Source organism: Schistocerca piceifrons, chromosome 4 (genome assembly GCF_021461385.2).
Source record: "Schistocerca piceifrons isolate TAMUIC-IGC-003096 chromosome 4, iqSchPice1.1, whole genome shotgun sequence".
Lineage (NCBI taxonomy): Eukaryota > Metazoa > Arthropoda > Insecta > Orthoptera > Acrididae > Schistocerca > Schistocerca piceifrons.
Window position 1 is genome coordinate 74,487,838 of NC_060141.1, and position 22,535 is coordinate 74,510,372.

Sequence of the window (22,535 nt, forward strand, 5' to 3'; positions counted from 1 at the left end):
ACCAAAACCTGTATACAATCTTGAATATTTATGTTGTACACTAATTCTTAATGGAGAAATGCACAATATATATAAAGAGCACAGCATATATGAATTACCATGAAGTGGCATAATAGAAACTAAGGCAGTCAAAGATGATGCACAAGAAATATAAAATACACAATGTGATTTATAAGGTTTATTGGGAAATTAATGACACTAAGCCCATAAAGACTACTTTAGTGATCAGAAGGTACAAGACATCAAAATGTCTCAAACTAGAACCCTCATGAAACGACATATTTCACACTGTCAATGGTCTCGAAATGATGTGCTTTCAAGAGTGTCTTTAGCTGAGGAAACAAAAAAGTCTCCAGAGTGAAGTCGCACCTGTAAGGGGGAGAGGGGCGGAGGGGTCAACATCCATGCAGCTTTTAACCACATAATCCATCACCAAGACAGTGTGGCTGGACACATTGTCTTGCTGAAGCTTCCAGGAACCACTGATGTGTTGTCTGAAGTCAGAAATTCTTCTGAACACTTGCACATAAAATGCGGCGTTGACAGTTTGTCTGGCAAATACAGACTCATTGCGGATGAAACCACTAGCATAAAAGAAGACAATGAACACTGCCTTCACTTTGGATCTGCTTATGCTTGCCTGCTTGGGGCATGGTGACTGTGAGGTGTGCCACTCCGAGTTAGGCCTCTCTCTGCTTCAGAGTCATATTCAAAAACCATCCAGCTCATTTCACATTATAACATGGTTCAAAACAGCACCATCATTTTTACAAACTGCAGAAGTTATTCACAAATGAAGTCCAGGCTGTACCTGTGGCCTTCTGTCAAAATTTTTGGGAACAGTTATGCGCATATCTTCTTAATCTCCAGTTGTTCAATAGCATTGAAATTTTTTTTTTTTTTTTTTTTTTTTTTTTTTTTTTTTTTTTTTTTTTTTTTTTTTTTTTTTTGGAGATACCCAAAGCATTCAGACGAACATTCAAATGTTCGCACACACCAGTCACACTGTTTTCACCTTCTGACACTGAAGGGTGTCTGCAAGAGTTTTTTTGTCGTCGTCATCCCCGCCTTCCAATAGCGCCTTGCGGTATCAGACCACCTGTCGTTTTGATAAGCATTCCTTCCCCAATGTTTTGATTGAATATTGTTTTTCAAGTTAACACTGCAGAGGATCAGCAGAGGTTAACATAGGGACATGTCCTGAGTCCCCTGGAGCTTTGAGGAAACTGGTGTTGGTTGCACAGGGAAGCTAAGAACCCCCACCAACTAGCCAGGAGGGTAGCTTGTGCTTCGATCAGTAGGAATACCAGAATAGAACTGGTGACATTTCTTTCTCTACATGTCTTGTATGTCATGATCTAAGGAATTATAATCATGAACAAATGATACTGTAGGTTAGAATTTAGCAACCCTTTGATCTTTTGTGTCAACAATTGCTGAGCAGCAGCACAGCTGAGCATGAATAGGTAGGATTTAAGAACAAAGGAATTGGCTATGTTTTTAACACAAGTTGATCAAGATACAGAAAATAAATATCTGTTCTGTAGGACATAACTTGAGATATTTAAATCTGATAGGATGGCAGATGACTGAAATGGAAGAACATGACATGTCCGTATATTTTGGTCATTGGAAAAAACAGATTTACTTTCTGCAAAAGAGCCTTTTCCACAACACAATACACATTGCAAAATATTTATTTACCTACAACATCTCAATGGGTGTTAATTCCAATCCTGGAATGGAAACTGAGAAGTAATTTGGTTTTCCATTGTATTTTGTTTGTCTTGTTCATACCCTGTATTTCAAGAATCATGAGTGGCCCCATCTTAATGCAGCTGGTAGACGCGTTAACATGGGGCTGGAGAAGGCACTGCTGGCAGAGGGCATTGGTCACATTACAGTGGTGCCAATTGAGTCTATCAGTACATCGGGTTTCACTAGGCATTGCCTGCACCTCAGTAGGTATGAGAAGGGGAGGCTGCATAGCTCATAGGTGACAGTGTAGTGGGTGGTGGTGGGATCACTCATGGAAAAATTCCTGTAGTAGTTGGTGTTAGAGCTGCACCTTTTTTAGACTAAAGTCAGCTGATAGGTCCTAAAACAAAACTATCAGCTGATAGGTATACCTACTTAAAGGACATTCTAACTAAGGAATCACCTTCAGAGGTGGCAGGTATCCAATAAGAGAAGGAATTAACATATCTCATCAAAATATAAGAGTTATTAGAGCTAAAGTTAGTGAACTGCTTATAGAGGTTGACTAAGGAAATACTAGTACGTAGGAACACCACTTAAATAATTTGACAATTCAGAGGCTTCCTTTACCAGGGTACAGATTAGCTGTCTGTTTTTCAAGGAGTTCCTCGTGGAGTGGGGGAGTGGCCATGTAGGTAATAAACAGTATTCCAGTATTATGAGAAGGAAAGATGCTACTCATCGTATAGTGGAGATGCTGAGTTGCAGATAGGCACAAAAAAAGACTCGCACAATTACAGCTTTTGGCCATTAAGACCTTCGTCAACAATAGACATGCACACACACACAACTGCAGTCTCAGGCCTGACAGTGGGCGTGCGTGTGTACGTGTGTCTATTGTTGAAGAAGGCCTTAATGGAAGAAAGCTTTAATCGTAAGTCTGAATCTCCACTATATGGCGAGTAGCAACTTTCCTTCTCATAATGTTGTTACAATCCATCCTGAATTTTCCATTGTTTGAAAAACTGTATTCCATTTTAGTCTGTAGACTATCATGGCACTGCACTGAACAGATATTTGAATGTCGTGCAGGGGCAGTTTAATTTAGTGAAACTAAACTCGTAATTGTTGTTGTTTATAGGGCCCCTAACTCTGACTTCAGAGCATTTCTGGTCAAGCTAGATGATGATGAAGTCCCATACTTCGTGACAGAGCGTAGGGGAACGGTGCGGGAGACCCACACTGCTGTAATATTTAAGGTCCTAGTAGAGGTGGTTTTCCATTGCCTTCCTCCGACTGTAATGGGGATGAATGATGATGATGATGATGATGATGATGATGATGATGAAGACAACACAACAACACCCAGTCACCTCTAGGCAGAGAAAAGCCCTGACCCCGCCGGGAATCGAACCTGGGACCCTGTGCTTGGGAGGAGAGAATGCTACCGCGAGACCACAAGCAGCGGACACTGAAGCTAGAGAGGGTTCTTGATTCAATTTATAGGAAGTACCAGAAATTAGTTGTAAGCGGTGACTTCAATATCACTTTTGTATATGTCCATGAACCATGGACCTTGCCATTGGTGAGGAGGCTTGATTGCCTCAACGATACAGATAGCCGTACTGTAGGTGCAACCACAATGGAGGGGTTTCTGTTGAGAGACCAGACAAACATGTGGTTCCTGAAGAGGGGCAGCAGCCTTTTCAGCAGTTGCAGGGGCAACAGTCTGGATGACTGACTGATCTGGCCCTGTAACACTAACCAAAATGGCCTTGCTGTTCTGGTACTGCGAATGGCTGAAAGCAAGGGCAAACTACAGCCGTAATTTTTCCCGAGGGCATGCAGCTTTACTGTATGATTAAATGATGATGGTGTCCTCTTGGGTAAAATATTCCAGAGGTAAAATAGTCCCCCATTCGGATCTCCAGGCAGGGACTACTCAAGAGGACGTTGTTATCAGGAGAAAGAAAACTGGCGTTCTACGGATCGGAGCATGGAATTCAAGATCCCTTAATTGGGCAGGTAAGTTAGAAAATTTAAAAAGGGAAATGGATAGGTTAAAGTTAGATATAGTGGGAATTAGTGAAGTTCGGTGGCAGGAGGAACAAGACTTTTGGTCAGGTGAATACAGAGTTATAAATACAAAATCAAATACGGGTAATGCAGGAGTAGGTTTAATAATGAATAAAAAAATAGGAGTATGGGTAAGCTACTACAAACAGCATAGTGAACGCATTATTGTGGCCAAGATAGATACAAAGCCCACACCTACCACAGCAGTACAAGTTTATATGCCGACTAGCTTCGCAGATGACGAAGAGGTTGATGAAATATACAATGAGATAAAAGAAATTATTCAGATAGTGAAGGGAGATGAAAATTTAATAGTCATGGGTGACTGGAATTCGAGAGTAGGAAAAGGGAGAGAAGGAAACGTATTAGGTGAATATGGATTGGGGCTAAGAAATGAAAGAGGAAGCCGCCTGGTAGAATTTTGCGCAGAGCATAACTTAATCACAGCTAACACTTGGTTCAAGAATCATGAAAGAAACTTGTATACATGGAAGAAGCCTGGAGATACTGACAGGTTTCAGATAGATTATCTAATGGTAAGACAGAGATTTAGGAACCAGGTTTTAAATTGTAAGACATTTCCAGGGGCAGATGTGGACTCTGACCACAATCTATTGGTTATGACCTGCAGATTAAAACTGAAGAAACTGCAAAAATGTGGGAATTTAAGGAGATGGGACCTGGATAAACTGAAGGAACCAGAGCTTGTACAGAGTTTCAGGGAGAACATAAGGGAACAATTGACAGGAATGGGGGAAAGAAATACAGTACAAGAAGAATGGGTAGCTTTGAGGAATGAAATAGTGAAGGCAGCAGAGGATCAAATAGGTAAAAAGACGAGGGCTAGTAGAAATCCTTGGGTAACAGAAGAAATACTGAATTTAATTGATGACAGGAGAAAATATAAAAATGCAGCAAATGAAGCAGGCAAAAAGGAATACAAACTCCTCAGAAATGAGATCGACAGGAAGTGCAAAATGGCTAAGCAGGGATGGCTAGAGGACAAATGTAAGGATGTAGAGGCTTATCTCACTAGGGGTAAGACAGATACAGCCTACAGGAAAATTAAAGAGACCTTTGGAGAAAAGAGAACCACTTGTATGAATACCATCTAAGCAAAGAAGGGAAAGCAGAAAGGTGGGAGGAGTATATAAAGGGTCTATACAAGGGCAATGTACTTGAGGACAATATTACGGAAATGGTAGAGGATGTAGATGAAGATGAAATGGGAGATATGATACTACGTGAAGAGTTTGACAGAGCACTGAAAGACCTGAGTGACGACAAAGCTCCGGGATTAGACCACATTCCATTAGAACTACTGACAGCTTTGGGAGAGCCAGTCCTGACAAAACTCTACCATCTGGTGAGCAAGATGTATGAGACAGGCGAAATTCCCTCAGACTTCAAGAAGAATATAATAATTCCAATCCCAAAGAAAGCAGGTGTTGACAGATGTGAAAATTACCGAACTATCAGTTTAATAAGCCACAGCTGCAAAATACTAACGCGAATTCTTTGCAGACGAATGGAGAAAGTGATAGAAGCTGACCTCGGGGAAGATCTGTTTGGATTCCATCGAAATGTGGGAACACGTGAGACAATACTGACCCTACGACTTATCTTAGAAGAAAGACTAAGGAAAGGCAAATCTACGTTTCTAGCATTTGTAGACTTAGAGAAAGCTTTTGACAATGTTGATTGGAATACTCTCTTTCAAATTCTGAAGGTGGCAGGGGTAAAATACAGGGAGCGAAAGGTTATTTACAATTTGTACAGAAAGCAGATGGCAGTTATAAGAGTCGAGGGACATGAAAGGGAAGCAGTGGTTGTGAAGGGAGTGAGACAGGGTTGTAGCCTCTCCCCTATGTTGTTGAATCTGTATATTGAGCAAGCAATAAAGGAAACAAAAGAAAAGTCCGGAGTAGGTATTAAAATCCATGGAGAAGAAATAAAAACTTTGAGGTTCGCCGATGACATTGTAATTCTGGCTGAGACAGCCAAGGACTTGGAAGAGCAGTTGAACTGAATGGACAGTGTCTTGAAAGGAGGGTATAAGATGAACATCAACAAAAGCAAAATAACAAGGATAATGGAATGGAGTCTAATTAAGTCGGGTGATGCTGAGGGAATTAGATTAGGAAATGAGACACTTAAAGTAGTAAATGAGTTTTGCTATTTAGGGAGTAAAATAACTTATGATGGTCGAAGTAGAGAGGATATAAAATGTAGACTGGCAATGGCAAGGAAAGCGTTTCTGAAGAAGAGAAATTTGTTAACATCGAGTATTGATTTAAGTGTCAGGAAGTCATTTCTGAAAGTATTTGTATGGAGTGTAGCCATGTATGGAAGTGAAACATGGACGATAAATAGTTTGGACATGAAGAGAATAGAAGCTTTCGAAATGTGGTGCTACAGAAGAATGCTGAAGATTAGGTGGGTAGATCACACAACTAAGCAGGAAGTATGGAAAGAATTGGGGAGAAGAGGAGTTTGTGGCACAACTTGACTAGAAGAAGGGATCGGTTGGTAGGACATGATCTGAGACATCGAGGGACCACCAATTTAGTATTGGAGGGCAGCATGGAGGGTAAAAATCGTAGAGGGAGACCAAGAGATGAATACACTAAGCAGATTCAAAAGGTTGTAGGCTGCAGTAGGTACTGGGAGATGATGAAGCTTGCACAGGATAGAGTAGCATGGAGAGCTACATCAAACCATTCTCAGGACTGAAGACCCCAACAACAACGTATGATTGTGCAAGAAAAAGCATGTTGATAGATCTAAATTGATATGATCTGATTCAGACTGTGGTTTTTTTTTTTTTTTTTTTTGTTACGAGATGGTTATTCCGTTAGTAAATGGGTAAATGGCCTTTTAGACCATGATGCACAAAGTTTAACACTAAATGGATTTTGTACTCAAATGTCACATAAAATTACAAACTATGTAGGAAAGTTAATCCAATGACAATAGAGTGTTTTTTAAACCTTGTCAAGGAACAAGAGTGGCAAGATGTTTAATAGTGCTGATAACATAGATAACAAATGCAATGCTTTCCTTAACACATTTCTCATGCTGACAGAGTTGCTTTCCATTAGAATGATCTAAATGGGATGCTAGCAGTAAAAGGCAGCCTGGATGGCTGACTAGTGGGATAAGGATATCACGTAAAACAAAAAGGGAATTATAACAGAATGTTAGAAATAGTCACAACAAGCTGCAGTATTCCATTACAAACAGTCCTGTAAGGTGCTTAAAATGTTATTAGGAAGAGACAAAGGGTATGTGGTATGCAAATAGAATAGCTAATTCACATGATAGAATTAAAACCATATGGTCAGTTGTGAAGGAAGTGCCTTGTCAACAACACAAGGTCGACGATATGAAGTCAGTTGATAGTAAAAATATTTCTGTTACTGATGAATCAGATATATGTACATCATTTAACAATCTTTTCTGAGCATTGCTGGTGAATTAAATAAAATATTAGTTTCCACAGGGAATCATACAACTCTCTTGGAAAATGCCTTTCCGACACTGATGTCTGAAATACTCCTCTGTGTTACTGACAAGGGGGGAGACTGAGTCAACAATTAAATCACTGAAGACTAAGGACTCACATGGATATTATGGAGTGCCTAGCATAATATTAAAGTACTGTGCTGACATGTTATCTGTGTATTTAACCATATTCGTAATTTTTCCTTTAGGAATGATCAGTTTCCTGAACAATTGAAGTACTCAGTAGTAAAGACGCTTTATAAAAAGGGAGAAAGGGAAAATGTAGACAATTTTAGACCTATTTCTGTACCATCAGAGTTTACTAAAGTTATTGAAAAGGCTGTGTATGTATGGATAATTGATCATTTTACATCACATAATTTGCCATCAAATGTATGGTTCAGCTTTAGAAGTTGTTTAACAATGGAAAATGTTACATTCTCTTTTCTCTGTGAAATATTTCGAATACTAGACATATGTTTTGATTTAACTAAGGCTTTTGATTGTGTTTATCACAAAATATTGCTCCAGAAGTTGGACCATTACGGAAGACAGGGAGTAGCTCACAACTGATTCACTTCTTACTTTAACAACAGACAGCAAAAGGTCATTATTCACAGTGTTAAGAATGGCTGTGATGTGGGGTCTGAGTGGGGAACGGTCAAATGGGGGGTGTCGCAGGGATCAGTGTTGGGGCCATTCCTGTTCATTATTTATATAAATGATATGCCCTCTAGTATTGCGGGTAACTCTAAAATATTTCTGTTTGCTAATGACACTGAAAATGGAAATGAAGTCCCATGCTTCTTTACAGAGCGTAGGGGAATGATGCGGGAGACCCGCACCGCCCTACTAGGCAAGGTCCTAATGGAGGTGGTTTGCCGTTGCCTTCCTCCGACCGTAATGGGGATGAATGATGATGATGATGATAATGCAGACGACACAACAACACCCAGTAATCTCGAAGCACGAAAAATCCCTGACCCCGCCGGGAATCGAACCCGGGACCCTGTGCTCGGGAAGCGAGAACGCTACCGCGAGACCACGAGGGGCGGCCGCTAATGACACTAGCTTGGTAGTAAAAGATGATGTGTGCAACATTGCCTGTGTTTCAAACAGTGCAGTTCATGACATAAGTTCGTAGCTCGTAGAAAATAAACTAACGCTAAATCACAGTAAGACGCAGTTTTTACAGTTTGTAACACACAATTTAACAAAACCTGACATTTTAATTTCACTGAATGGGCATATGATTAGTGATACTGAACAGTTCAAATTTCTGGGTGTTCAGATAGATAGTAAACTGTCACAGAAAGCCCGCGTTCAGGATCTTGTTCAAAGATTTAATGCCACCATTTTTTTATTATTTGAACGGTATCTGAAGCGAGTGATTGCTCAACATGAAAATCAATCTACTTTGCTTATCTTCATTCGCGTATGTCATATGGTATTATATTTTGGGGTAACTCCCCCTATTCTGAAAGGATATTTTTGGCTCAGAAACAGGCGGTTTGGGCAATAAGTAGTGCAAGTTCACAAACCTCTTGTCGACCGCTGTCCAGTAGTCTGGGTATTTTGACATTGGCCTCTCAGTATATATATTCTTTACCATCATTTCTTGCCAACAATATCAGCTTATTCCCAAGAATAACCAGATTTCACTCAGTTAATACTCAACAGAAATCCAACCTGCACTTGGATCCGACTTACTTAACTCCTGTGCAGAAAAGTTTGCAGTATACTGTGGCGTCCATTTTCAATAAGCTTCTGCAGGAATTCAAAAATCTTAGCAGTAACCCACCCACTTTCGAATCTAAACTGAAGAGTTTCCTCATGGGCCACTCTTTCCATTCTATTGAGGAGTTCCTTGTAAAATTAAGCTGATTCTGATGTATATTGTTGATTGCATTTAAATAAACTTATGGATTGACTTTTTGGGTTGATAAACATTTTATTTTTATCTGTTATTACTTTTATGTTGTAATTTTCATGCAATGACACATTGTATGGCCTCAGATTTGCTCCTCAATTTGGTCCTACAGAACTTTGTGTGTACATAAAATAAATAAAAGCTAGTATCTTAGCATTATTGAAATAATAGCATTGTAGTAAATAATAGATTTGCTACTTAGCGTAAAGGTGACACATATAATGCAGACAGGCAAGAGTACAAGACATTTACACACGAGCTTTTAGCTACAGCCTTCATCAGAAAAAGATAAACACACACCAGTCATTCACATAAGCAAGCACAGCTCCCTCACACATGAGTACCAATTCTGACAGCACGGGCCAGAATGCAACTGGCCCCAGCGTATGTGAATGAATGGTGTGTATTTCTCTTTTTCTGATGAAGGCTATGGCCGAAAGCATATGCGTATGTGTCTTTTACTCATGCCTGTCTGCATATTAATGTGCCATCTATATGGTAAGTAGCAATCTATCTTTTCCTACCTTGTTGATATTCCTACCTGGAGTTTCCAGGGTTTGATTTCATATCATGAACGGCTATTTTCTTGTGGAATACTCTATGTGACAATTACTACAGCAAAAAAGTGCCATGCCACCATTGTGAATAATTTTTTTGTACTTTTGACAGGTGATGTCCTTTTGACGTGAATAATTCCTTAACCTTATACACCAACAATGAATAATTGTACACTAACATTTTTTCATCATCATCAATACAATAGAAAACTAACTTTAAACGAGCTAATCTTCATTAACTGATGTTTCAAATCTCAGTTGGTTATATGACTAATACCTCTAACATGTCAGTAGCACACATCACAAATGTGCCTGTGTGTTATCTTGTCATTTGTTACTATAAGGAATAGTTTTAAAAATGTGATTATTTTGGGCTTTGTGTGCTATCTTCACAAAGGATTAGATTGTACTTTTAACCATCATCTCATCTCTAAGTGTGTGTGAAACGTAAAATAAAGAAAAAACATTGCTTGTTGTAGGATATTAGAATGCAAATGATTGTAAGCTCTCACAGCTGGTCATGAGATTACGGTGTATGCATAAATATTAACTTCTTGCGAGGTTACATTTTCAGTGATGTATGATCTTGTTGGAGTAAAAGTTACCTATTTTGTCACTCTACTCCACAGTTAACAAGGCTTTTCTGTTCATTTGGAAATAAACACATTTCTGTCGAGGTAACAGAGTGGCGCAGTAAGTTACTAACAGCTCAATGACGAGTCTCGATTTCCTTGCCTTTCGAGTTGGTACTGACAACTTAACCTTAGCTGTTGTGTATGTGGAGGGCTGCTCCCCCTGTATTCAACAGAAAATATAATGTTCCAACAAAAATCAATTCTGTTTTGAGAAAAACAGCACGTGTTAGTTGTCAGGTAGCAAAGAAAGTAACAAGTAAATCAAAAGAACAAACTTCCATCAGAGGTTTTACAACTCCTTCACATTTATTGAATTCAGATGTGTGGCATGTGGACTATGTGTCTGAATGCAAATGACAAATCAATATGACTGGATGTGTAAAGTGTATGGTGTGTCAATTTGAAACTTAATTACGACAAAAACATAAGGAATCGATTACGATGTATTATATGTACCTAAACTTCATACTAAGCTTCCATCAGTGCAATTGTTAACAAGGCTGCAAATTAAACTTTAGGCATTATGACTGTGATATATACAACAGAGAGAGAACACTCAGGACGGAATACCAACAACATTAGGAAAAAGGATAGATTGGTATGCACCATAAAGATGACCTGATGAGTTTTGGACAGGCACAATGAAAAGACTGTTACGCATTATAGCTTTCGACCAAAGCCTTCTTCAGTAAAGGAAACACACACACACACACACACACACACACACACACACACACACACACACAAATGGTTCAAATGGCTCTGAGCACTATGGGATTCAACTGCTGAGGTCATTAGTCCCCTAGAACTTAGAACTAGTTAAACCTAACTAACCTAAGGACATCACAAACACCCATGCCCGAGGCAGGATTCGAACCTGCGACCGTAGCGGTCTTGCGGTTCCAGGCTGCAGCGCCTTTAACCGCACGGCCACTTCGGCCGGCACACACACACACACACACACACACACACACACACACACACACACACACACACGTACGTGATCACTACCACTGGCAGCTCTGACCAGAATTTCCAGCTGGAGCTGCCAGTGATACCAGTTGTGTGCATGAAGCATGTTTGCTTGTGTGAATATATGGGCGCGCAATCCCTCGGTACATTGTGAGCAGAATATTTTGATGCACTCCCCACTATACATTGGTGAGAGAGTAAATTACATTTTATACTTTCTTGCCTTTATTATAATAGACTGTATATGAGACACCCAGCAGAGCAGAGAGTCAAATATCAGTGTGAGGAAAAGAGTGCAAGATTTTATTTGGAAAGCATACTTTCCACATGTGACGTGATCAACATGCTTTCCACATGTGACATGATCAACAATGCGAACAGTGTTTGATTTGTAAAAAAGTACGACCATCGATTTCTCAGCTGACACCTCATGTGCACTGTTACATATCCATTCATCAATGTGTTCCACAGCAGTGATTGTGTTTTAGCCTGAAGATATGAGCCAGCAGATGAATGAACACAAACACTGTCTGTATATAGTAAAATTTTTGTCAGGAGAGTGATTATTCGTTCTAAATTATAAGTATACGGAATATACAAAGAGGGCTTAAAACTGCACCCTAGGCCAGGCCGTGAGGTAAGAAACAGGCCAAAAATGTTTCCTTTAAAACTGATAGAGATTGCTCTTTGAGTGACCAGGCAACTGATGCCATGTAACATCATAGAAGACTTAGCAAAATCTGTCAGCTTGTTCAAGAGAATCGGTATCATAAGCTCCCATAATGTCAAGAAATGCCGCAAATACTTTTGTTTTTCATTTGAATGGGTCAGGTAATGTTCATAGCAAACGAATACAGATTGTCTATAGCCTCTTTGCCTTTTCTAAACCACATTGACTCTGAGGAATTAAATTACGCTTTTCAAGCCACCATTCCACTTTCATTTTAACCATCCACTCCAGCACATTCTTGCCACACAAGAAGACAATTTGATTGATCGATAGAGGAGATATTTGGATATCTCCCATTTTTCAGAACTGGAAGTATAACCTGCATCTTCCAAGTTTTAGTAAGCCCTGTTTCATCTAATATTGATTAAACATGGACAAGAGCAAATCTTTTGCTTCCATGGGCAGATTCTCAAGCATAGAATAATGTATAATAATACCAGAACATCTGTCACATGATGATTTAATAGCATCAGTTAGTTTTTTTTTAGAGAATGGACAAAGCAAGATATAATGAAGAAGACTAAAAACTGAAGGTGAATGATGTTGGAACGGGACTGCGGGACAAGCGAGCATATTGATAAATTCCTCTATTCAGGAAGTTGTAGCAAGTAGAGTGGATGGCAAATGGCTGTTTCTAAAAGCCTTTATTTTATACCAAATGTTGGTCATACTGGTTGCAATATTGAGTGGAAAACAAAATCTAATCCAGTTTTTCTGCTGCTTCTTTTTTCCCCATGCACATTTACTTTTCTCACAAGAAATTATCCAAATAGAATTGTGGTGATAGGTTTTCTGAGTAAGCTGACATTTTGGAACTTCTCTGGAGCATTCAGGATTCTGCCAAGAAGTGGAATATTGCTTCATAATAGTAAATGCTTTTTCCCTTTGGAATGCTGATATCTGCTGCAGCTTCCATAACATTTATTAAAATTTGGCATGTTTCTTTTCCTGTAAGTTACTCTCCATAGTTTCGAGCCTTCTTCGAACTGTATCCTTATATTTGCTCCAGTTGGCTTCTGCCATTTTCCACTTACTATTAATGTAAAACATTTGTTTAGTATCAATGTTTAAGTTAATGACGAATTATATTGGGGGATGATGTAATCCCACTGAGTCTGTTTTAGCTTGCCAGACAGAAAGTTCAGTAAAACAGGGTGTATTGGAGAACTTCTACAGAAGAATGAAGACACTATAATGTGAGCTCCATCATTGACTATCTCTAGGTTATTGTCTTGATCAACATCCATCAAAGTCCTGCCATTCCTGTCTATCATGTATCTCCCCCATGCAACATGATGCGAATTCAAGTCTCCACCTATTACAAATGGAGGCCAAAGCGGCTTATTAGGAGTCTCATGTTATCTTTGACAACTTTATAGTGAGGAGCCTTACACATGGACTACTGTAAAGGTTTTGTGAGCAGCTTGTACTTGTACAGCAAATAATTCAGTTTAATCATTTCTTGCACTAAGTGGGAACTTTTTATGCGGCAGCGTATTTTTTGCTAGTAAAGAAATGCCACCTTTCCCACTAAGAGAGTCCTCCCTACCGGTAATTACAAAATAATTTTTAATGTGCAAGTCTGCTGAGATTTGAACCACATTTCGCACAATAGGACTGCAGCAGGCTGACTGATGAATAGTTCTCTTTAGAAACTTTCTCTATTGAGTTGGGTGACCTTGTGTTCCACTGCAGTCTTTTCATAGGCTTCATAATTTAGACTAGGAGAGAATTAAAGATACTTGTTACGAGAAGCCCGATATTGCTATCATTAATAGCACTGTTTCATAGTGTATTTTGAACGACAGTCTCTACAACATTTATCATCTTACTGATCAGTTCATTGTGAACTAGAGGTTGTCGTTTACTTGGTACCTGCGAAGATGTTACCCTGTGAGCAAGAGGCAAAAGGATTCTGACTTATAGGAGTGAGCATGTTGTGTGGTGTATAGCAGGTTTCGGTATTGAGACCACTCACAAACACTACGGTGTTCACTTACTTCTGCTTGTCACCTGTAAGGGTCAGTCAGCAATGCTTGTCTAAGAGGATCAATACACATTTAGCATGGATCCTATTTGCGCATTGATAAACTTGTATGCCTCTTATGGGCAGTGGAAAGTTCTTTCTTTTGGTGATTCGGTGTGCTGTTTGTTTGAACAGAAACTAATGGCCTAGGATAAAAATATTGACCTCCTGTGATGGAAGTGAAGATTGGCGTAAGAGTAATGTTCAGCCAACCCCTGAAATCTACGTTGTTAAACATAACTAGTTCCTGAGCTCTTCACCATCTATGGTATTTGTGATAGGACTTATCTGTGGATGGGTGCTGAATGCCACAGTGAGCAACAAATAGCAAAAGGTGAGGTACAGGATTCTACAGAATCAGGCCTAGTACATCTACTGCAGCTCATCCGAGAACGACATTGCTTCTGCTGTGGCCATATCGGAGGCACATAAAGCAATGCCTAACAGAATGAGATTTTCACTCTGCAGCGGAGTGGGCGCTGATATGAAACTACCTGGCAGATTAAAACTGTGTGCCAGACCGAGACTCGAACTCGGGACCTTTGCCTTTCGCGGGCAAGTGCTCTACCAAATGAGCTACCCAGGCACAACTCATGCCCCGTCCTCACAGCTTTACTTCTGCCAGTACCTCATCTCCTACCTTCCGAGCTTTACAAAAGTTGCATTTTTATGTTCTTCACCTTAGTCCACGACAGGCGAGTGATTGCCTTTATCTTATTTTACATAATTGAGGAATTACCATTATTGCTGAGCAGTAATATTCAAGTACAAATTTTTGTGTACTTGCCAAATTTAGAAGACCTATTTTGTATGTCTGAATATTCTATACTTCAATCTCAAATGAATGCAATCACAAAATTAGGTAGGAAAGTATGCAACATATATGAAATCAAAACCATCAAAACCACCACCACCACCACCACCACCACCACCACCACACTAGACAACTAGGTACCAAAAAAGTTCTTTACATACTTTTCAATCCTATTTGGTAAAACTAGTAACACTACACTGTGCATGGCTTCTCTGCCAAAAGAGCTACAGCTCTGTTAATGCTTCCTGTACCTTGATCGGAGTCCAAAATCTTCTGCTGTAAGTCAGCAATCTGTGCACTTCTTAGGTTTACATCTTCTTCAAGTTGCTTGATTTCATTATGGATTTCTTTCCTTTCCTCATCTGTCAGGCCTTCCTCTTCTAAATTCTCCTAAACAGAAGAATGAATATTTTTCTTAGGCCAAAACCTTAGAAATGTTTGGTACTTTTATTTTAATGTTGTATCCCTGCATATGAATTAAACAATTTCATTCTCAAAAATGTGACCAAATTTGTGTAATTAGTTAAACTGCAACATTTGCTTGTGTGGCACATAATTTAGTACTGTCTGATAGCTACACAGTAGTACACCCTATTGCCACTACTAAATATTTTGTACCCGAAGGCAAGCCTGGCCAGCAATTCTGTTTCTTAATTTTATAGTTTTCTTGGGTAAATTTTGCTTTTTGATACATTATTTTGAGTCATACTATATTTCTAACTTTCATATCATCAAGTCTGACCTTCCTGTTTTCGTACCGCCTATGGCTGAAAACTAGAGGGAGTCACACTCATTGAGTTTCCTAAGGTTATTCATCTCTACCGTACAGGCTTGATGATGGCATCCTCTTGGGTAAAATATTACGGAGGTAAAACAGCCCCCCAGTTGTGATCTCCAAGTGAGGACAACTTGGGGGAGGATGTTACCCGATAAGGTAGGAAGGAAGGAAGGAAGGAAGGGAGGGATGATCATATGTAGATATGAACTGTCATCCTCCTGAATGCGAATCCAGTATGTTAATCAATACGCCACTTCAGTGTTATCAGGAAAAGTAAAGCTGATGTTCTAAGGGCGAAAGTTTGGAATGTAAGATCCCTTATTCAGATAGGAAGATTAGAGAAAAAAAAGTAGGTAGGGTGAAGTTAGATATAGTGAGAATTACTGATGGTTGGTGGCACCAAGAACTGTACTTCATATCAGTTGAGTACAGGGTTAAAACAAAACCTTAGAAAGTAACGCAGGAGCAGGACTAATGATGCACGGGAAGAAATGTGGATAAGCTACCTGGTGGTTATAATTAAAGTGCAGCTACTCACAGAGGTCCAGTGGGACCATAATTATTGTACAGCAATGAAACGTTGTAGACACTAATATGTTAATGCGGACCAATTTAAGCTGGAACAAAATTAGTTCCGAGTTTGGCCACCATGTGCAAGTCTGAGAAAGACATACAGATATGTTTCCATATGTAATGGATTATGAATGAGATGTGGGCAGGAAAGTTCAGACAAGAGGGAAATGCATAATGTCAGTTTTATTATTAACTGCAGTTTGTTCAATATGAGCACTGGGACATCTACATGATGCTGTGCAGTACCAAATTTGCATAAATTGGAACTATTTTTTTTCAAATGTAATTCAGTTCTGCATTAACGTATTAGCATATCTATCAAGTTTCACGACCATACAATGATTACAGTCCACACCTGACCCCTGACAGTTGCTGCACTTCATTTCACTCTGGGTCATTCCACATCAAGTGGACGAGAAGTCCCAGCTCAAGCATTTCCAAATCTCATGAAGTTTTATGGAAAGGTTCCACAATGTCTTTGATGCATATGTACTAAGTTTCAGTGTAATATCTCCTTTGGTTCCATTTCAACAGCCTCCCATCAAAAGGGATCCCACATCTGTACCACCTAGATGCATGTATTTATGCAGAACTGCAAACTTACATAACTTTTGCAGAAGATGCTAGTAACTTATAGGATGACAATTATTGAATGAAATGGGGGAGGGAGTACATAAATTACTTACAAGCTATGGCATGCACACACTTTATTCAACATGTAAACATCACTTCAGATTTAGGTTATGACATGTTTGGTATGCCTGCCATCATTGGCGATTATGTGGTGCAGATGAATAGCGAAATTCTGCATGATCCGCTGAAGTGTCGGAACATCAATGCTGTTGATAACCTCCTAATTGGCCGTTTTCAGCTCAGTAATGGTTTTGGTATTATTGGTGTACACCTTGGCTTCAATAAAGCCACATAAAAAGGAGTTGCATGTGTTCAGATCTGCATACATTCTGTGAAGTGCTCCTCCAGGACATTAAACACTCTCCTGCTTCGAAGGGGTCGAGCTCCGTCTTGCATGTACCACATCTTGTCGAAATCAGGGTCACTTGAATAATGAGGATGAAATAATCTTCCAAAACCTTCACATACTGTTCGGTAGTCACTGTGCCATCAAGGAATATTGCACTGATTATTCTGTGACTGGACCCTGCACACCATACAGTCACCCGTTGAGGGTGAAGAGATTTCTCCATCACGAAATGCAGATTCTCAGTCCCCATATGCACCCATTCTGCTTACTGACGATAGCTGACTTTCATGTGCAAATTGCCCTCAACAATAAGGCGCATGCCTCACAGCTAACCGTGAGTGTGAATGTCCTAATGCAAACCATTTAGAAGTTATGACAATTTTATTTCATATAGTTCCATAAGTGTCACCTTGTACAATCATCTGCTTTTGTATATTTAAATAACTTTTTGTGCTGAACAAGAATATATTACTGATTACATTCTTAAATACACTTTGTGACAGCTGTACTGCTTCAAAAATGGCAGAAAATTATTGTGCGGGTTAACCAGCCATAAATCAATTTTATGGACAGATTCAGCCAAGAACTGGTGACATGGCACTCAGCTATGTTGTCTTTGTGCCTCAGTCTTTATCAAAACATATGCACTAGAAAAATGGATGAAAATGTTCAGGATGCTAAATTTTGGGTATTTTGGGGGACCATATCTCAACTATACACCCTTTAATATTTTTTTCGTCTTTTATATCTAGAAATAGTATTCTTCAAGCTTCAGAAGTTTGATAGTTTACTTTTAGACCCATGCCTACTTATGGATGAAATGACTCCCTAAAGTTCGTATACGTTGATTATTTGTTTGTTTTACATTAAAATGCTTTTACACCCTTGTTGGAGGAATATATACTTGCTTTGAACCTTTAGTTCCTCTCTGGTGCAGATCTTATGATTAGTCCACTTTTAGAAAGTTTTGTAACTCAACTAATTTGTGTTGTGTGTGTTTTGAGAAATGAACCAAAAAGTGCCTGATGCTTGTTTTTTTGTTGGTAAAGATGGCACCAACTGGTGTATGTTTGTAAGTTGTCTTCATTTTATTATGGTAAAAGTCCTCTCAAGCCAGTGGGGGGGGGGGGGGGGGGGGGGGGATTTGACAAGTTGAAACAGTTCACTAATAAAGTTTTCAAGCCTGACCAAATGCTTTGTCCTGGATGTAGACAATTAGCTTGTAAACAACTACAACCCCAGGATGAGCAAGAATCAATGACTACTGATTATATGGATGCAGTTGACACTTGCTACACAATGAATTCTTCACTAGTATAACTTGGATATTCACTTCTAAAGCAATGAATTGGCAAAGAGAGATTCAATGTGTTACATAAGCCAGAAAGTTCAGAAAGCACAAGGTCTACCAGCCAGATCCAACAGCAAAAGATTAGTGTTTCTGGGAGAATGGCAGAGCAGACTAGGAAACTAAATACAGAGACTGGCATCTTAGCAGTATTTGCAAAATGCGAAGGAGACAGGCTAGATGATAGTATCAGACAGTTTTCAAGTGACTAATTTTGTTGGCTGTATCCACGTAAAAACTGATTACACATCAGTAAGGGTGGATGGTGGAAAGATAGGGTTACGAACTTATCAGGATGTAAAGACGTGAGGACATCATAGTTGGACTCTAAGGCAGTACAGAAGGGTGGATGGGTGGGGGGACGTGCAGAATAGATATTTGGTAAAGCAATGAGAGGATATTTCTGGGGAAGTCACGTTCTCATAGGTAATCACAATTATTTTATTTATTAACTAAGGGAGACCAAGAGATGAATACACTAAGCAGATTCAGAAGGATGTAGGTTGCAGTAGGTACTGGGAGATGATGAAGCTTGCACAGGATAGAGTAGCATGGAGAGCTGCATCAAACCAGTCTCAGGACTGAAGACCACAACAACAACAACAACTATAACTATATTAGATAATGACCACTGTGTGTGTAATTATGGCATGACGAACAGTCTCCTATACTTAAAATGCAAAACAAAATTAGTTATCTGTGAGTTTTCCCCAAAAGTATCTTAAACCCCTCTCTTTGCCAAACCTTTATCCCCCCAAATTCCCAATTGTGTTATGAAGTTCATGAAGGTACTTCATTGTCCAAAAATTTTGAGACTGTTTCTCTAACATAAATGGTAACTTTTTATATTATACCCCAGGGGTGAACAGAAAGTTGAGATAAAAAAGTTGGTATAGGACACTTGTGATTTATGATGCCAGGAAGCAACCTCAAATTGGCCTACAAAAGCCACCTAAGACACAGATCATGGCTGTTGCATTATATTTAGAATATCTTCTCACTCTATAACTGTGACTTAGTAGATTAGATTGTAGAATTTTTTACTTAATTAGAATTAGTAATTTAAAGTTTCACATGAGGGTAATTAAAGAAAGAAGACTTGTAAAGATTGTGCAAAAATCAATTATGTTTAAAATCCTTTCTAAACTTAACCCTCTCATGTGCAGTACTCTACTAATCAAGGGCACCCATACCCAGGGGTAAGTGGAGGTCCGCCTGCCAGTGTAGGCCGTTTTGAAACTGCCTTTGGCATGAATTCATGTTGGGTTTCATCCATCATCCATTTGTTTCATTCCTCTCTCATATACACTTTAAATGGTTTATTTATCAAGACATCATGAGGTTGAAATTGTGAAGTAAGTCTTCCTGGAATAACAGCAAGTTCTGTATTTCCCTATCTCAGTTTCTCTTTCAAAGATGTTTTCAAATGACTGCTGAACTGAGCTAGCACAAAAAGGGAACTCTTCTTCAATAAAGCACCTTTCGTTCTCTCCCACACACTGTTAATCCAGTTTCATACCACCTCATTCATCCAACCCTCTCCATGTGAACACCACCTCCTGCCAGTATTTCAGAAGGTTTTGGCATTGTTTTGCACTTGTAAATGATCACTGGATGAAGTTTGGTACAACATGAAAGTACAACAGTGTAGTGAATTTTTTCATGTCCACTTGTTTTTATAGTTACAGTTCTAGCAACTTTCATTGTAACAGTTCTGTTACTCGGCACATCAAATATCAGAGGAGTTTTCTCCGTACGTACTATTTGATGTTGAATAATAAAGTAATGGAAAGATAATATTTTCTCTTCATACTCTCGCATTTTCTGAGATATTTTGGTTTTCGTTCGCATGCTAAGTATGTGACCCTTCATAAACCTATAGTACCAACTCACTCCATCATTTAAGTCTTAAGTTCCACTGCAATGCTAGCTTCTCAGCGTGCATTTGAATCATTTTTGTATTAATCCCAATGCCATTTTGACGATTTCCTTCAACCCATTTCAATGCATCATCATATTGTTTTGGCTATTTTGCTTTTAGTCCTCTATTTGCACAGTCAGTCTTATTCATTTTTTTGAATTCTTCTTTACTAGCCCACCAATCATGAATGTTTTTTTCTGTTGGTGGAGAGCTGAATGCCACTCAGCTACTCTGTTTCCATGTCGTTCTGCATATGCTGTTACTTTCAGTTTATATATACCTTTTATTTTTTATTACGAAACCAGCTACTAACAAAAATATTTTACTCCTACCAATAACAATGATCACTTTCAGTTCAAGTTCACTGGCAACATAGACTGCAATGAAACATCACAGGATAGACAGTGTTCTAGGTTTGTGATGGCGGGGCAGGAGGGGGAGAGTTTTAGCGAGCTTGTGAGTACCCACAACTCATGTTCGTCAATCGGTGCACTGCTGCTGCCAGTTGAATCCAATTTCACCAGATAGAGATTTGTTTCCTGCAGCATCAAATCTATGACCATTTTTAAGACTGGTGGGAATCTTAAATCAGACACTGGTCATTTTTATATCAATTTCGAGTATAATCAAATGGGACTTAACACCTGAGATCCTCAGTCCCCTAGAACTCAGAAGTACTTAAACCTAACTAACCCAAGGACATCACACACATCCATGCCCGAGTCAGGATTCGAACTTGCGACCGTAGTGGACGTGTGGTTCCACACTGAAGCGCCCAGAACTGCTCGGCCACACCAAATTTAGAGTATAAGATGAATCTGAATTTTGGAGACAATTTTTCAAAGAAAAAGTCGTCATAGTCCTTAAAATATATATATATGGGTGTTCTTGCTCCTAGTGTAAGACAGCCAGAGAAACGAAATGCTTTAATTGTTACTTTTAAGCCTGTTAAATTTCACAAAACTCTTAGGTAGAAATTAAACTATCAATTCTATAATTTATATGGGGAACAACAAGGCGTGTTCAATATTCACAGCTGATTTTAGCAAACAAAAAGAAATGAGATTCAGAAGGTTAAGACTGACTAACTGGGGGAAACCCTGTGATGGTGCTCACTGATTTGGCTCAAACTGTGAGTAGATGCAAGTACCCCTTTAAAGTTCCTACAATATCTCGCCTCAGTGGGTCACAGGTAAAGGTAAAATGCTCTCTCAAGATTTTCAAACAGAGCATGAGGGATCTGATTTTCAACAATTTTTAAGACACTGGCATGGTGAAATGGTCAACTGCACAGTCTTCAACTACTGACTCAGGTTTGATTCATGCTGTTACAATCTCTTTTCTACCCCTCTCAATTTTATTGTATTCCTCACAACATTAAATTATTATTTATAAAATGCAATACATTTTAACAAATTTATACAGTTAATATACTCCATTTAACTAAAATTTATTTAATTAATTAATATTTGTACACAGGAATTGTTTTAAAAGGATTTGTGATTTCAGCTGTCCTTCAATACCAAAGGCCTGTTGCTGTCATACACACCATCCTTTTTCTATGTTCTCTCTTGCGCATTCATGACTCTCACAACTGTTTCAAGTCCCCTGCAGTTGATCTGTATTATACCTTTGTTTCAACGGTCTCAACTGTGTTGTCAACAGTCTGTCACCCCATGTCTGTGATGATTTTCTATAAAAACTTGTGATTTTATTGGAAAATGGCAACAAGAATTTTCTACCATGGAAGAAACTGTTGAAAAAACCTAACCTACAAGATTTATATTAAATTTCATTAGTGCTCTTCATTAGGATTTTTCAATTTATTAAGAAAAAAAACATGATCACAGACAGTCATCCTACATCTGTCAGTCCTGTAGCATTAGCAATGGACCAGGCACCTGCAGAGGTGGTTTCTGAAACTACGAATGGTAATTTCATAGACAGTGGAGAACATTTGATAATATACAATGAATGTATGGATGGAATTT

The 22,535-nt window shown here is 39.0% G+C and overlaps 1 protein-coding gene across 1 annotated transcript in view; it reads right to left on the reverse strand.

Moving 5' to 3' along the window:
• LOC124795413 (chromosome-associated kinesin KIF4A) overlaps window positions 1-22,535 on the reverse strand; it is a 274,052-nt gene that overhangs the window by 32,822 nt on the left and 218,695 nt on the right. The window contains exon 14 of the mRNA XM_047259435.1: window positions 15,194-15,332. Within this exon, the coding sequence (XP_047115391.1) occupies window positions 15,194-15,332 (139 nt within the window). The remainder of the gene's footprint in view (window positions 1-15,193; window positions 15,333-22,535) is intronic.